Here is a 17,930-nt window from a genome sequence, read left to right as displayed (position 1 = left end):
CCATTAATCTCAAAGCCATACTGAAAAAAAGTAAAGCAATAAAAAGAAAAGAAAATTAAGTGATTCAAGCTGCTGAGGGTAGCTCTGAGGTACTTTATTAGGGCAACCATATCCAGGCTAACCATACTTAGTTCTGCTCTCAGTACAAGGGTTAAGAGCCAGAGGGGGAAATGGGGGGAATGTATTAGAAGGCAACAAAAAGATGGAAGGGACAAAGCTCATTCCCTACAACACAGCTTTCAACTTCTTTTGAAGCTTCCACTGGCATAGGACTGGATCCAGACTCTGCCTTACATGAACAGAAGGACCCCTTATAATCCAGCAGAAGATTCCTGTTTTGTCTTCCCTCCTCCACTGCAGTTTCTTATAACACCCTCCTCCAGGTGTTTCAGAGGCATAGGAAAGTTGGCATAAAATCACCTACCCTGCCACCTTTCTGTCAATGGGGCATGCTAACTGGAACTTCACTAAAGGAATGCTACTGCCAGCAAGAGCAAGCTCTGAATCCAACCCATTGAGAAGTAAAGGCAAAGAAAATCCTTTTTGTTCAGATCTCAAGATTTCTATTTTGTACTGCAGGGTGCAGGGTCTACTGCAACCACAAAACAAACTCATTCTGAAGATTCTTCAACCATCTCCATACACAGAAGCTCATACTGACTTTTGGCTTGGTACCAGTTGTATGTGACATTCACAACGAGCACTGTATTTGCAACTAGCTTGACCCTGTAGCATCCTGGTGTACATCCCATGCCCTCAAGTTAGCTGAAGATTCCCTTTTGAGTTCCTGTAGATTGTACAGTCATTGTGGTTATTATTAGGTTTAGTGACTGTTGGAACTTTACCACGTTAAAAACTGGATTTTGCCATTTTTCATTGTTATCAGCACTAAACACTGCACTCCAAAGAGGGTGATATCCCCACCCCCACTTTCATTCTACTGTACTAGTTTTTGTAGATTCACATATCAGTTTGTGCCCTAAGCTGTAACTCCTATATTCTCTCCCATGGATGCAGTTGTGCTTCAATGGCAATCATGAATTTTATTGGTGTTTCCTTAAGTCCCTATGTAACACAGGCCCCCATTCTTTCCCATGAATTGAAGACTGAGAACATTCTTGTATCATTATTGTGAATTTTTTATTTTATTTTTTGGTTGACTTGCATATGTTCACTGTACTTCCTCTGCTCCTTTGTCAAATTAGACAGCAAGTTCATGAAAATTGATTTACTTTGTGGCAATTCATGCATATTTTTCCTACTGCTGGCGTCTGACACAGCTCTCCCTTTGCATGCTATGGTGTACATCTGCAAGCCTCCAGAATGTTTTAGTACAGTCTGTGTGGCAAAATTCTCAACTGCATCCTTATCTCTTTGTTGCATCATATCCACATTTTTGACAGTTAGCAGCAAGCATTTCTATTAGTTCTTGAGATATTTCATATGTTCTAGATAACTAGAAGTCTTTATAGTATTACACCGTCCTGCAGATTGAGTTTTTCCTTTATTTCCTTTGAGATTTATCGCAGGAGGATTCTGTACTTCCTAGTTTATTGCCTGGGATGTTTTCCTCTGCAATAATATATTTTAGGAACCTGCTCTTTCAATGGAAGTATAACCCCATCCTCAACACGGCATCTGCTTAATTATCACACCCTAGAACCACCAACCTACTGAACTTCCACCTTCTTGGGATTCAGCTTCAATTTATTACAGGAGGCACGCTTGCCACTATATTCCATGCCCTGCCTATATTCCTGATTTTTTTGCCAGATATATTGATAAACTTTTATCATGCACATTGATGACACTTTATTAATAGTAATAATGCATCCCATTCTTATCTTGCAAAGATAAGCTTCAACAGCTCCTTCCACCTTACCCTCCAAGTTCATAGGTGACAAATCTTCTATATTGCTTTGTAAGGGTTGTGAGATATCCCACTCTGAAATTAAATATGGTCTGCTGAACCTTTTAAAAGAAATAAGGCTCCACATTAGTACATCTTTATTATGTACTAATGAGGGATGCTGAACTTTGCCTGAGCCAAGAGATCGGGGGAACGGGAAAAGTCAAAAAGGTAAAATGAATAAATTAGTTAATTCACTATACACAAATTAAACTCATGGATTCTTACATAAATATTAATCAAAAGCCTCCAAGTTGCTGAGCATCTCCACATTTGGATCTCAGCTATATGTAAGTGCCAACTTCTATGACTAGTTTTAACATATGAAAGCACATTGTAGTATACAATAAAAATGCATTCACACATATTAAACATAAACATATGCAGATAATTCTTCATATCACTAGTGAGGAACCTCAGGCTAAAATGTTTCCTCATTTCTTTCACCCACAATTCCTCCCCTTTCGCAGAAGCATGAAGACTGAGGAAGCAATGACACTTTCAATGCAGGAAATCCAGAGCTAGCATATCCACAAAAACTGACTGCCCAGCTTCTTTCTGAAGAACGCCAAGCAGTCCTTTGAGTATTTACTTCTATCATTTGCAATTGTTCTGGTTGTATGCAAACCATGGTTTGACAAAATGACAAAATGTTGTCTTTTCTCAACCAAGATCATATGGAATGGAGGGTAGAGGGAAAGATCAGATGTTTCTCACTTCTTGTTCACGTACTTTACACTGCACACCATGATTTGATACTGCATCTGAATCATCACAGAGAGAAGATTCTTGCTCTTTTCACTAATTGCAGCCCTTATTCTGACAGGATGATTTGAGTCTTAGCTAAAACTTAATGACAGAAAACTTCTCAGCAAACTACTGAACATTTAAATATACTGTAAAATAGTAATTGTTAAGATCTTACAGTATTTAATTCTAAACATGCCTACAGAAACACGGTACTGTATAGCCTTTGGCATCTCCCACTAGCAGGTTTTACAGATACTGTACAATATAATTACATGCTGTTGCTACTATATACTAGGTGTAAAATATAGGGCATATCCAGCCCTAGGTTTAGTCCATGGCCTTCAGCCTATGCTGCTGTGTGGGAATTTACCTAGCATAATTTTTTAAGAACAGAAGCCCAGGATAAGGTTTTTCGAGAATAAAAGCCTTGGGAGGGTTGATATGGCTTAAAGACCCTGCTTTGATTGCCCCTGGTCATTATATAGTCTCAAAAACGGACATAACTTACCCAGTCTGTTCTTCAGAAAATTTGAAGATGCTGTATATCCAGGTTATATCCAAAAGCAACCTTTATCAAAATACTCTTAGGCTACAGACAATGAAAGGAAACAAAATTCCAAAAGGGCATTCAACCCATTTTGGAGGTAACTTCCACTCAAGCCAGGCAGCTGTGGGAAACCTTCAACTAAAGGTAAACCAGAGGAAGAGGATTTGAAGGGAGAGGCTGCTTGCCAAGAGCATTTGCAGGTGTTAAAAGTGGAAGGACATCTGTTTCCAATGTTTACTAGCACACTGGCATCAGCAAGACTGAGAGGATGCCAGCACTACAGTTCTCAGGTGGAGGAAGAGGGAATTTCTGGTTATAGAAGGCGGGGTGTGTGGCTCTAATCTATTAGCAATCTAAATGATGTTGATGTATCATTTCAACTAGATAAAAGAGCATGCACATTCCAAAACAATTCAACACGATTTAGAGGCAAAAAATATTTTAGGACTGTATGGAAAATCAGAAAGAATATAATGTTTTTAAGTGTTTACTTCCCCTTTGCTTAATTTGCAGAGGCTGGAACCTATCTGATTTCCTTTACTTCCTGCTGAGGCCCACTTCTAAAAATAGTTCTTAATTTTTTTTTGCTGGAAATGTAGTAACCACATTGAAGGCTACGAAAATAAGTTTACTTCAGCACTTCAGGACCCTGGTCATAACTACTCTAAGAAAGCAAACTGCTCTTCTTGTACAACCACAAGTTCTGCATAGTTACAAAGGGCTCCTAGTAAGCCCCTTGGATGTACAAAATATTTAGTATTCATTGATTACATAGATTAAAGTCATCCAGAGAAACCTGCAAAATGTTTTTCACTTAGAAATCAGATTTAGACAAGCAATTCATTAAGGAATATAAAAATTCTGCTTTAATTTTGCTTTTAAAAAACCCAGTAATTGATAACAAGAAATAGAACCCTAAAGACATGCTGAAAACTTGCTTCCTTTAAGCAATAAGCTTGGGATTGCACTAGGCCTTATCTACTGCAGTTGCATCCATCTTTTAGAGTCAGGATGCAGGATGCGGGTAAGGGCCACATAGAGTCAAACCACGTCAGTAATGCTTTTATATTAAAAAAAAAACTACTGTGATTAAGTCCCAATAAAAGCCTGCTGGACTAAGAGTTTTCAACAGATGCCGAACTCTGAGTCAATGTCATTCATATATCCCGGGGGGGGGGGTGTTCCATAGGCAAGGTGCCACTGCAGAGTAAGCAGTCTCACTGGTTATCACAGTAATACCTCTTGATGCAGAACAACCAGGTGGGCCTCGCCCATCCATCATATTACCAATTCTGTTTTAATCAATTTGGCATAACATAATGCCTCCAATTTCTCAATATGAGTTCGGGCCATTACCAAATGTGACATTTTCTACATGACGTCTGTAACGTGTGTGTAGTTTGTCATGTTGACATGGCAATCTACAAGAGGTCTGAATCTCTTTGGGACCTTTGGACCAAAAATTATGGTATCTAACCAAACCATAGTAACAACAATAAAAAACAATATTTTTACAATGCAAACACTGAGAACAAACAGAAGAACCACTTGGCAACAACTGTTTAAAGTGGGGCACTGGTGGCAGTTTTTTCATACAGACTGTTCTTGATTTCCGAAAAGGTCTGAAACAAGCTAAATCGTTTACTAATTATATGTTATGTACTACAGAAGTTCCAAGTATTTTGCATGTCTTAAGCAGATTTAGTGCTTTAAATTGATCACCTTAATTGGAAGAAAGCATTTTGTTCAGAACACCATCCAGAGAATTTTAAACTGAAACCTATGATGAGAGGCACATGTGTACTTTTTGGCTGAGATTCTGGTCTTAATCCAGTCTGTTCCGTAGTATGAAGCCCTAAACCAGGGTTCAGCAAACTTTTTCAGCAGGGGGCCGGTCCACTGTCCCTCAAACCTTGTGGGGGGCCGGACTACATTTTGAAGAAGAAAAATGAACGAATTCCTATGCCCCACAAATAACCCAGAGATGCATTTTAAATAAAAGGACACATTCTACTCATGTAAAAACACACTGATTCCCGGACCATCCGCGGGCTGGATTTAGAAGGCGATTGGGCCAGATCCAGCCCCCGGGCCTTAGTTTGCCTACCCATGCCCTAAACTATTTCCACTCTCAACAGCCTACTACTACTTTCACTTTAACAAGGAAAAAACAGCTTTGTCAGGGCAGCTCACAAGTGCTTCCCCAGTACCACCTTAGATTTAGGCAGCTGGCTAGCACAGAACTGGCATAGTGTTAATAAATCCAGATTCCCTCATAAAAGGACTAAATTCTATCCCAGTTTATATGTGATTTTCTACAGACCACCAAAATCTATTATTTCTTTTTCTAAACTGGTAATGCTGTTTCACTGTAATAAGAATTCTCTCATGACTTTTTCATAAGTGCTGATGGGTCTAACCAGCCTAACAAGCTGGTTCTTGCAAAAAGTGACTAGTTTTTAGGTACAAGGATGTATACGTAAAATGAGCCCAGCTCCAATTATCAGTTGTATTACTGTGTTGTGTTCCCTACATATAAAAGTGGAATATTGTTTATTAAAAACCACCTAACCTTCACCAAATGATCCTTCCACTTCTACCCCATTAACCAGGTCATCAACATTGGTTAGGACCAGATCTAAAGTGGCTGTTCCTCTTGCTGCTTCTCCCACTTTCTGGACAATGAAGTTGTCTGCAAGGCCAGTGAGGAATCTGTTTGACCTTATGCTCTTGGCTGAGTTTGACATCCAACAAATATCCGGGTAATTGAAGTCCCCCATTACTACTATCTCCCTTCCTTTTGCATGCTTGGCCATCTGTTCCAGGAAGGCATCATCTATGTCCTCTGTTTGGCTTGTGGATCTATAGTAAACTCCCACAATGAGGTCTCTGTTATTCTTCTCTCCCTTAATTTTGACCCAAATGCTCTCACTTTGGCTTTGAGGTTCTAAATCTTGGATCTCTTCACAGGTATACACATCCCTGACATATAACACCACTCCTCCTCCTTTCTTGTCTGGTCTGTTTCTCTGAAATAGATTGTATCCCTCCATTATTTCATTCCAATCATGGGACTTATCCCACCAGGTTTTAGTGATGCCTATTATGTCATATTTAGTTTGCTGTACCAAGAGCTCAAGCTCATCTTGTTTATTTCCCATGCTTTGCGCATTTGTGTACAGACATTGAAGTCCATTAATCATTCCCCGTGTCTCTTATTTTAGGATTTTTTCCTCCCACCACTAGGTCTGCGTGCTGTTTGCTCCATTCGGTCTATGACATTTGGATGATCATCTTCATCAATTGATAGACTCCTACCTTCAGGAGCACTGTCTCCCTCCCCCACATTAGTCAGTTTAAAGCCTTCCTGATGAGGTTTCTGAGATTTTTGGCAAAAACATTCCTCCCAACCGTTGTGAGGTGCAGCCCATCGCTTGCCAGAAGTCCATCTTCAAGAAACTGCAGTCCGTGATCTAAGAATCCAAACCGTTCCTGTTTACACCATTGCGAAGCCAGCTGTTCACTTCCACTATTTTTCCCTCTCTCCCTGGGCCACGATGACAATGTTTGTCACTAAGCTATGCTATAACTGGTCAACACCTCACTCCCCATTAGTCATTGGCTGACCTACTGAGCAATGATGCATCCTAAAGATTGCTTTAACTATGTAGACAGGTATCAAATAGCTCCATCAAGACTATTACCTTCATAACACAGGGAAGTGTAATCATTAAAGCATCTTTAATTTTAAAGCTTTCTTTTTCATGACATATGGGATGAAGGATAGCAAAGCTCCATTATAAGCATATATTCCATATAGAAAATAGGTTCATATAGAAAATAGGTTCACAATAGCTACTGAAGTGTACAAATACATATAGAACCCAAAACATCCGTCATGCAGTTATGCAATGGAAAGTCTTCCAAGGGATGTGCCCTATAATTCAGGACATCCTGACTCATTGGCTCAAATTTGCCAGCTGACTTTTATGACCTCTAGAACGGGAAGCCCTAACACAGGATTTGTCATAAACAAAACAGGATACAAGTGATAAAATATGCCATTATCCCTACCTCACACTTCAGAAGAAAAAACTTTTATATTAAAGGAAGCCAAAATTCAACTGAACACATTTCCATGTTGATTTTTAACCACACATTTGTAAATGCTCAAAACTATTTGGGGAGATAGGTTTTTCTGGAAACAACAGATGATTTATTTTAAAAGTAAATTATAAAAAGTTGCTTAATTAATATAGGTCATGGAGGGAAACAATTAGCTAAGACTAACTCCTTAGTGCACCTAAAAGATTTAAGCATGGAAGTTATTGGACCCATGAAAAAAAACCTCTACTTCAAAATACCAGTTATTTCTGGAAACAAGAAGCAGATGTTTTCCTCTGTTTCGCTCAGCTGTGCAACAGCACAACAGGCCTTTTGTTATGCTGTCAGCAAGAATTTTATTACAGCCTTTTTTACAGTGTTCATCACTAGGGAATCTGGGTGCGTGGTACACTTTGTATATTAAAGGAGAATTCATAATAATGGCATAAACAGAAAACAACAGTTGCAACCAGAGCAACTTTGTTAGTAGTCTTCCATGATTTTAAATAATGGGAGAAAGAGGGATTAGTCCTTCAAAAGAAAGAACCATGCAATAATCCACCAAAAAGGTATTTTAACAGGATGTGACAAAATAATTTCAAAAAATCAGAAAAGCTGTAACTCTGCTATTTTGCAACAGAAAAGTAATTTCAAACGCAGTGAGCTCCAAAAGAGAAAGCCTAGCTGACATGCATTTATGTTCCCCATTATCATCTACTGTATACAGTATTATTTGAAATAGTAAAATAAAATTACATATTTTTAGAAGAAAGTAGCAAACAGTGGGAAGAATTCTCGTTTCCATCTCCTCTCCATCTCCCCTCTCCTCCCCCTGCGTGTTATTTGGGGGGGGGGGGCTGTCCCGACCCCTCAGATCTGATTTGGGAAGTGTGGGGAACACACAGGAGAAAGCCTCATTGCACTAGCAGGATTTGTTGCACTGGCTCCTGCTGGCACAACTGTTTAGCTGAATACAGCCCCGTGTTTGTTTTCAATTTGGTTTGTTGTAAATAAAGAGAAATGAATCCCAATACTTTTCCAGAGTTCTGTATCAGAAAATCCAAACCTCGGAACTCATCACTACAAAATTGAAGAAGTGAGTACCCACTGATGCTTTTCTGTTGCAAAGGAAAATAAGGATTTTTTTCTGGACACCTTCTTGATAAACATTAGTCATAATACACCAAAGTTAATTGTAAATCTGCATGCATTTTTTGTTAATTTTCATTCAATCAGTCCCAGTGCCAAATTACGTACTACTTTTACAACTTCACCATGCTCAAGTAGTAGCACATATCTTGTCAACAAGGATAGAAGCTACTCTACTGTAATACAAATTAATGAAAAAGTGTAAAATGCACAATGTGTGTATGGAGGGGGTCTAGATTCTAGTTCTTCCTCACAGTTAGTATTACATGATCAGCATTATCAATGTCAACACTAATGAAAGAGCCTCTCCTCTACATCTACATTTGGTGTACCCTGCAGACAGAGGAATCAAACAGTGCAATACTAGCCATATTTACTCAGAGGTATACAGAACTCACTCCCTAATAAGCAGAGTTAGGATTTCTGTCCATGTCTCTTACAGCACAAGTCTATACATCCACAGATATAAGCCATATTAAGTTCAATAGGACTTATTCCAGGGTAAGTGTGTAGAGGATCAAAACCTGATCCTCTGCCCTCACAGAATAAATAAATCTTCCTACACCATTTTGAATACTGTTAATATATTTGTATTGTAAAAAATATGTTATCAATCATTATATTAAACTGTGTATTATTTGAATAAAACTGAGCCAAAAATAGCCCAAATGTTACCTGCCATTAAACTTCATATTTTAGTGAAATACAGCGAAGTTGCAGGTAATTTCAGGCCCTGCTTTCCATGCTGCCTGTGTACTTTATGATTTAAAATATTTCAAAAGATTTCCTACAAAATTGGCCTCAAGCAATAAAACATTGTCTTAAGTAGCCCAAAAATTTGCCGAGATTACAAAGTAGGCACTTCAAAGCACTTCAATATAGGGACATATAGGCCTTCATTAGTTTAGGAACTTATCTACTATTACCCCCATCCCCCCAAAAATGCTCCAATGATATTTTAAAGATAAATATCACTCTCGTGGTAATTTCACACACATTCATGAAGTTTTCCATCTCTTTAAACATGAGCCAACATGTTAGCATATATGTTTTGCATATTGCACAGTTAAGAATTGGAACTCTACCAGAAAAACAAGAACTTACTCCTGAAGAAAAAATAATAATATGTAACACCTAGATGAATTTTAGTATCACACATTAAACCCTAAAGTAGACTAAACAATCATAATAGTTTCTATTTTAATAGGCTAAAGCAAGGTTAACTTATACCAACAGCAGTGCTTCTAATAGTAATGCATCTATCACTGATAATTATCACTTTAATTTGGGTAGAGACCTATGCATGAATGTGTTTAATTTACCCAATAGATTTTATGACAGTTATTACAAATAAAATTCCTAACTACATAATTACAAAAGGGATAACTGAAATGCCACATATATTATTCCTATTATTACACAATCTGTTATTATTTGAAGTTTAAACAGTGGTAAAACTGGCCAAGGTATTTACCTATTTATCTGGCTTGTTTGTTTTTTAATGTGCCAGTTTCCCACCTATCAACCACATAATGCTGAAGGACAGAGGTAGCTCACATAGTGTCCTCCCAAAGTTGCTGGACTACAACTCCAATCATAAGAGAAACATGAGAAGAGCCCTGCTGGGCCAAGCCAGTGACCAAATAGCTGCCAAATCAACACACTCTTCCCCCCAACCTCAGAGCTGGTGAAGGGACACAGATCAAAACAAAGCTGTCAAGACAATCCTTACCCACCTTTACAGCTTCAAAGTTGGGAGAAAGGCTTGTTATGTGTCCAAGCGCAGTGCCATACTCATCTTGTTAAATGTAACAGCTGAAGGCCAGCTAACCATCTTTCAAATATTAATGTTAGTTTGACCTCAGAAGCATTCAGTTCTCTTACTCCAGGCAAACTATACACAGAATTACAATATACCATCAAAGAGGTCACAGTTTTAACTAAATATCAAATTTTTATTGCTAAGAATGCTTAATGTAAGAATGCTTATTTTCTAAGCATTTTCTTGTTAAAGAAATGATTTGCTTCCGTTTTGCATGATAGCACTAAGGTCTGTGTACTGGCCAAGATTCAAAGACCAAACTTCAAACTAAGGAACTGAGCACACCCCAAAGAATCTTCCTTTTTTTATTTGAATGGCAGAGTCCCATTTCCTTTTTTTATCAGTTTCAAAAGAAGTTTTCCATGAGGACTTCTATTTGAGAAACACAAGCCCAAACCTTCTTAGGAGTAGAAAACTGCCTATATGTTCATTTGGATCTAAGCCACTCATATATAGCCCATATAATAAAAGCTTATGGGCCTTTGTATAACATTAAATACGTATGTTTTCCTTCTCTTCCCTCAGTGTAGCTGCAGTCTTCAATTAACTGTGGTTTATTGCTGTATCTGTGGCTAATATTTAACTATGGTTTACAGAAACAACCAGAATCATAGAACACAGTTTAAAGTTGTTTGGTTTGAATAAGCCATGGTTAAGACCAACTATGGCTTGTTGGGGTTTAGATATAACAAGTAACTGCAAGAAGTTTAAAATGGAAGTAAAAGCTGCCCATTGCATCATTGCAGTCATAACAGAGAAGAAAAGTGATATAATCCATAAGCCAGAGGCTCATTCATCCAACACTAAATCATTTCCACATCACACTAAGCCAAATGCAACACAAACAAGATAGAAGGAGTTGCAGTGAGCTTTGGGCTCACACATTCCCCAGACCCTTCCCACTCAACTTGGAGGAGTTCAGAAGATTTTACTTCCACTTTCTTTTAAAAGTACCGGTAGCTTTTTTAATTGCTGCTGCAATATGAGGTAGAAAACTTTTGCTTCTATTTTAAGAAAGTTAATTATTATGACGGAACCTGGAGAAACTATAAACACCCTAAACCAGGCATCCCCAAACTCGGCCCTCCAGCTGTTTTGGGACTACAACTCCCATCATCCCTAGCTAACAGGATCAGTGGGAACTGCAGTCCCAAAACAGCTGGAGGGCCAAGTTTGGGTATGCCTAACCTAAACCATGCTGTATTTACACACACACACACACACACACACACACACACACAAAATATTAACAATAATAGAGCAATCCAACTTCAAGTCATGGTTTACAATCCTGGCTTGTTCCCCTAAACCAGCATGAGCCAATATTATGTCCTCCAGATATTGTTCAACTACAATCCCATCATCTTGTGTCTACTTGCTGGGGCCAAATTGTAGCCCACAACATCTGGATGGCACCATTTTGGAAGAGATAAGAGACCAAGTATTTCTCTCTGTCAGATGTTAGTTTCTATTTAGATATTCACTATTTTGATACTCACCCCACTGGTGTATTTCTATATTCACAAAAGGAAAGCTCTATAAGAGAAGAGTCACTACAGTGGTACCTTGGGTTACATACGCTTCAGGTTACAGACTCCACTAACCCAAAAATAGTGCTTCAGGATGAGAACAGAAATTGTGCGGCAGCGGCGCAGCAGCAGCGGGAGGCCCCATTAGCTAAAGTGGTGCTTCAGGTTAAGAACAGTTTCAGGTTAAGTACAGACCTCCAGAACGAATTAAGTACTTAACCCGAGGTACCACTGTACTATATATGTAGCATATTTTCATTTCCACAGGTATGTGGTAGCTTATTGCCTAGTTGAGGGAGATATCGAATAAGGAAACTTGAACAGAAGATGCTGAAGGAACTTTTATTTATTAAATCTTTTGACTACATCTGGCAGTACACCATTGGTTTTATTTGTCTAAAAGCAGAAAATACAACAGTTCTTGTTATCAACCTACGTAAAACCAAGCCTGAAATTCCTTTCAGGTCAATCAGCACAGAGGAAGAAATGACTGAAAAATGGTCAAGCCTGAATTTTGATTATCACCAACAAGTTTACATATGTGAAGTTACCACTTTGCATTGGAATTATTTTAATTATTCCAACACAGACCTGAACGGAAGAATATATAGATTTATCATTTTATACCACCACTACATTTTAGCACTTAAGTACCTGAACTGTTTCTAGCTTCAAGTTACCACTTACCTAAATACAGAGTTTTAGTGATCTAAGTTTTGATTTAACAATGCATATGTTCCACAAAATACCCAAAAGTAGTTAGTGACCCCAAGGTTCATATTCACACACCCCACAATATCTGCAAACATCTTTTGCTTGTTTTTTATGGAACAGTTCAAGCTTCTTTATTTCTAGCGGGTCTCTTCAGTTAGTTAACACCATTTTAGACAGATAGCCTTTCGGTTTTCTGTTTTGGTTATAAACTTTCTTTTTTTAAAAAAAAGGGGGGTTGAATGGCAATCTCTGTAACTTGACTGCTGAATGCTCAAATAATCAGCAAGAAACTAAACAACACTAGGATGAGAAGTACTGGATTAATAAGAATCCAGTTGCATCTGTTGCTACTATCCAAATATGGTTAGCTCAATTTCCATCTCATCCCTTTAAAAGGTAACAAGAAACAGGTAAAGAAACGTGCTCAGAACCTCATATACACATACTGGATAGAAATTAAAGATGATTATTCTTAATCCTGACTATCCTTCAACTGAATTGGGAAGGAAGGATCTCCCATCAATTAGTTAAATATCCACTGGGATCAAAGTGCATTTATCAGGAAGTGGATACAACTGAAGGATGGCAAACCAGGGATAAGGACAACATTAAAAACCAGAACAATTTAAAAAACAACAACCAGTCTACCCTACAATCAATGATTCTTCCAAGTATGGTCTCCAAAAAAGCCAGTTCAGGAAACATAAAATGAAGTAATGTGAAGCCTAGTTTCTTAGATCTGAATGTCAAAATATTATAGAAAGACAAAATAGTGAGAAATGCACATGAGATTGATTAAGATTACTGGCAATGACTATTTTCTATGTCCTATTTCAACACATTTTCTAGAAGGCTCTTGTTCCAGGATTCTTTGCTAACCGAAGTAGCAACAGAGAACAGATGCTTCCCTGTCTCAAAAAGCGCCAACTGTAGCATGGTTATCTTCCCCCCTCTCTCAACCACATATAATCACAGCAAGTATGATTCAAAAGACTCCATTCAGAACTTTTAACAAAAACATTCCCAGGCTGAGAATAAAATACAACAGCCTAACAACAATGGCCTTGCATAATTTACATTAAACCCCAAGTATTACTGGTTACAGGTTAAGAGTTTTAATTACCACATCAGTGCTAAGCATAACTACACTGCAACCCAATATCCACTACCCTAGGAATAAGTCCCATTAAACTCAATGGGTCACTTATGAGCAGACATGTGTACAACTACACATTAAATTTGGAAATTTCTACACACATGCTTTGTGAACAATTTATATGGGGATACAAAAAATATTTTAAACTAGGTGTCTAGATACCCATTTTAATCTTGAAGAACTATGTTTGAAAAATAGGTATCATTCAACTTTTACTGAGACACATCAACATCATGCAGCCTAAGTTACTGTGTTCCTGAGACTAATAAATTATGGTCTTAAGCACTGTAGCTCTTTAAAGTTCACGAAAGGTTACAGAAGGACTTTAAAGTGAAAAGGAGGGTATTCAACTCTCCTTTCTACAACTCTTGCAAAATTACCCAAAGTGTGTCACTGCATTTGTGTGTATAATGATTTCACACAAAACTATTTCCTACATGAACTGTATTCCTGTGGAAGAAATATGTTGTTTGTCACTTCTTAGGAATGTACATATAGAAATATATTTCACCCATACTTATGTCACAATCATGAAAGAACAACCAAGAGGCATTTCTACCAGTCTATCCCACACTGCAAAACAAACATGTGTGCTTTGTCACGTGTGATGATACAATCCCAAATTCCTTGAGCAGTCCTAGAGGGTAGCAAAAGAATGCTTATGTGAAGCAGCTCCAACATTTAGGCATAAAGAAACCAAGTGAAAAGTTTACGGAATAACATACCTCTTGAGTTCTTTCTGATGGCTTTTTCCGCAGTGCTTGTTTAATCCTGGGATCCACAAGAGATGTCATCCTATTACTCTTGTTATCCAGTTGTCTTAGTTCACAAAAGGTTTTTTTCCCCCAAGTCCAGCCAAACCCCCTTGTTACAACAATGATGGTCTGAAGAGGTTGTGGTGGGTTTTTTTAAAGTAATTCCAGACAACGGGCAAATCTGAGGAACTGAAAGGTTTCACGAAGATCTCAGCACCTCCAATACATAATCCGCATCCCCAGAGAGGTCCAGCAGGGAAGAAAACATACAGAGTTTCATCTCCTTCCAAGGTTTAGAAACTTTTTACAGCACGATCAAGGAATGAAAACAGTAGCCACACCGCTTCTTCTCTTCCAGCAGGGATCTTGGGAGCGGGATCCAAGAAAAGACCTCATAACGCCACAAGGTTCAAAGGAGGAAAATGTTTTGGAAAAGAGAAAGAGGGGAGTGTTTGTGGTTTCTGGAAGGAAAAAATGTTTGGAAGTCGGGTGGCCAAATTCTCCTCCAGAATCCGCGCCAAGGGAGAGTCGCCGGGGGGGGGGGGGAGAGGGTCAGATCAAGCACATGGAGGGCTCGGGAAACCTGGCGAGAGGGTCAATGGGGCCGAATCCAGGTGTTGGGAGGGGAGGGGGTGGCTCAGCCATGGGGAAGAGGGAGGGACGGAGCGGGCAAGGCGAGCCAACGGATTCCAGAAATATGGAGGGCGGGGGTGAGGGGGGGTGTTAAATCCGATGGTGAAATTTTAGGAGAAGGAATGGGAGGAGGGGAAAGGGGGTTGTGGCTGGGACTCCGCTCGTACAAACGGAAGCTTCGCTGAGACTTGCTAATTTGGGGCGGAGAGTGAAATGGGGGGGGGGAGAGAAAGTGAGAGAGAGAAGAAAAAAAAAGATGTGGGGCGGGGAGGAGAGACGCTGCCTGACTGACCCGTGTGTGTGTGTGTGTGTGTGTGTGTGTGTGTGTGTGTGTGCAATTCTGTCACGCGGAGCAAGGAACTCCCGTGTCAGCGGGGCAAAGGGGGGGGGGGTTAAAGTGTTCGTTGAGGGCGTTGAAGCGACACAAACCGCTCTCCGTGGGGCGCGCAGGCACGTCGTCCGGCCGCGGGGTCCCGGGCTGGGTCCCCGTTCGCTCCCTTCCTCCCCTCAGCGGCGCGGTGCCCGCCCGGGGCTCCTCCAGGCTTCTCCCGCGGCTGCCCGACGGGCGCGCGGCGCAGGCGGCGGCTGCTTCATCCTCCACAGGCGGAGGGAGTCCGCTCGTCCTTTCCCTCGTTCTCCTCCTCCTCCTTCGGCTGGGGAGCGGGCGGGATACTTGCTGGGTTAGAAGTTACCGGCCAAAGTCTCCGGACTTTCTTCGGCCCGCCCGCTGCCTCTCGCTCACTCGTTCGCTCGCAGGGACGGGGCTGGCTTCGCGGTTCTCGTCCTCTCAGGGACTGCTCGTCCTTCGCGCGGGCGGGGAATGAGGCGCACAAGTTCAACCGGCGACTCGAAAGTTCCTCCGCTGCTTCTCCTTCTAGAGAAACGAAATGAGAGATAACCCACCGCCATTCGCCGAAATAAAAATTGAGGATAAAGGCATCCCTTCTCACACTCGCCACAAAAAACGCACCCGAGCCAGGGAGTTTTTCAGAAGCCGCGAAGGCGGGCGCCTTACACGGAGTATCAATTAGCGGAGGGAGGAGGTGGAGGAGGAGGAGTAGAAGACTTTCGACTTCAGAATGGGCTGGTGGGAAAGGCGGGGCATGAGCTAGACCCCGCCCACAACCATTGCTCCTTCGTGGAATGGAGAATCATAGAAACTGAAAGGCTAGAGGAACACCATAGAGTTGGGACGTTTCACACACACACCTTGGCTTCCGGTTCCATTTAGAATGTGGTAGCCGCGTAATACGTCTGCGTGGAAGCGAGCGGAGCACAGCCGCGCCTGCACTTGGTTGACCGCAGCTTTTGGCTGAGGGAGCGGTGGCGGTGACAGTTAACCAGGATAATTCCTGCTGCGGAGCGTTGGTAACTCATTCATAGCAACACCGTTGGCTGAATTTAGTGCACTTGAAATACCATTATTGTTTTATTTTTTAAAAATTATGCATATCGTCATAATACAAAACACCCACCTCAAAGTGCAATATGGAGATACCCCCTAAGGCAGGCGGGCCAAACTTGGCCCTCCAGCTGTTTTGGGACTACAACTCCCATCATCCCTAGCTAACAGGACCAGTGGTCAGGGATGATGGGAGTTGTAGTTCCAAAACAGCTGGAGGGCCAAGTTTAGCCTGCTGTAAGCCACTACCTTGCTCCCTCAGTCCTCCTGTCTGCAATACGGGAATCCCTTAAAGATTATGGCAGTGCCTGGAGACAAATTGGTCTCTACAGCCACAGTAGGCACTGTAACCAGTGCTTTTTTTTCTAAAAAAAAATATATTAAGGATACTCTCATTTTGACTCAAGAAATGCACCATTGTATAGTTCAAATTGGAGAAAATAAATAAATGGACGAAAGTACAAAGATTCACAAAATGTTTAGGGGTATGCGTACCCTTGTGTCCCCCCAGAAAAAAAGCACTGACTGAAGGCACATTCCTCCATTCCCCACCCCCGAAACAGACGGATGCCAACAACAGCAGCAATATGGGGCTATTAACAGTGGCTGTGTGGCAGAGTTGTTGCAAACCACTATCAAAATGTGGAGGCACATTGCAGGGTTCTTGTAAGTAGCCTTTTTTCAGCACCATCCCTACCCCAAAAACATAGCATAGGAACAATGGCATTGCTGGGATGTGGAGATGTGAACAGTGATAAACTTACTCCTCAACCTCTGAAATGTTCAAACAATAGTATGACAGTGTTGTGGAAATATGAACAGTGGACTACAATGAAAGTTTGTCGTCATAAACTACTCTCAGCCGCAGCCTCCACCCTGCCTGCCCATCTCCAACAAGGCAAGAAGGCAAGGATATTTGAAAGCTTATTTTTCTTGCGAAGCAGAAAGCATTTACAGAGCAACTATTGGTGCTAAAAGTAATGACGAAATCTGGTTGTCAAACTATCGTTGTAGTCTGTCTATGTTCTCTTATAATGGCAATGGCACCCACCCACCTGAGAAGTGCTGAAGTTGAGTTCCAACTGAAAAAGAGCCCTGCATGTATGGAACATGGTAGCATCATGATCAGCAGCCCACACTGGCCAACTCACCAGTGCGGAGTGTATTTTTGAAGTCTGGTAACAGATTGACCAGGCTCCTAAAAAATAGGTTGTTAGCATGGCTGAGGAACATTAGTTCAGTTCCTCAGTTTTAAGAGGTAATATCATCATACAAGTAGTTCCAAGCAAAGAAAAGACATTTGGGAAAGATTGCTTGAGAAAAAGAAATATGAGTGCTACTTGCTTATTCTGGAATTAAGGAACACCATATCAGAATAATTTCTTACAGATTGAAAAGTAAGCATCCTCAGTAATACAATGGTACCTCGGTTTTTGTATATCTTCATTGACAAACACTGA

At 40.5% G+C, this 17,930-nt stretch overlaps 1 protein-coding gene across 8 annotated transcripts in view; it reads right to left on the bottom strand.

Annotated features, from left to right (window-relative positions):
• RAPGEF6 (Rap guanine nucleotide exchange factor 6) overlaps window positions 1–16,409 on the bottom strand; it is a 139,858-nt gene extending 123,449 nt beyond the window's left edge. For 3 of the 8 annotated variants that reach the window (XR_014561588.1, XM_083728343.1, XM_083728348.1), the window contains exon 1: window positions 14,406–16,409. Coding sequence is in view for 7 of the 8 variants with exons in the window: in XM_083728343.1 (XP_083584469.1) it covers window positions 14,406–14,474 (69 nt within the window). In the remaining variant the exon portion in view is untranslated. The remainder of the gene's footprint in view (window positions 1–14,405) is intronic. The other 5 variants (XM_083728345.1, XM_083728349.1, XM_083728346.1 and 2 more) reach the window with 3 other exon arrangements.
• Between the last annotated feature and the right edge of the window lie 1,521 nt (window positions 16,410–17,930).

Source organism: Podarcis gaigeae, assembly GCF_964106915.1.
Source record: "Podarcis gaigeae genome assembly, chromosome: 2".
In the NCBI taxonomy this organism is placed as follows: domain Eukaryota; kingdom Metazoa; phylum Chordata; class Lepidosauria; order Squamata; family Lacertidae; genus Podarcis; species Podarcis gaigeae.
Note: the sequence above shows the minus strand (reverse complement) of the source record. Positions and strands in the feature narration are given on the sequence as shown.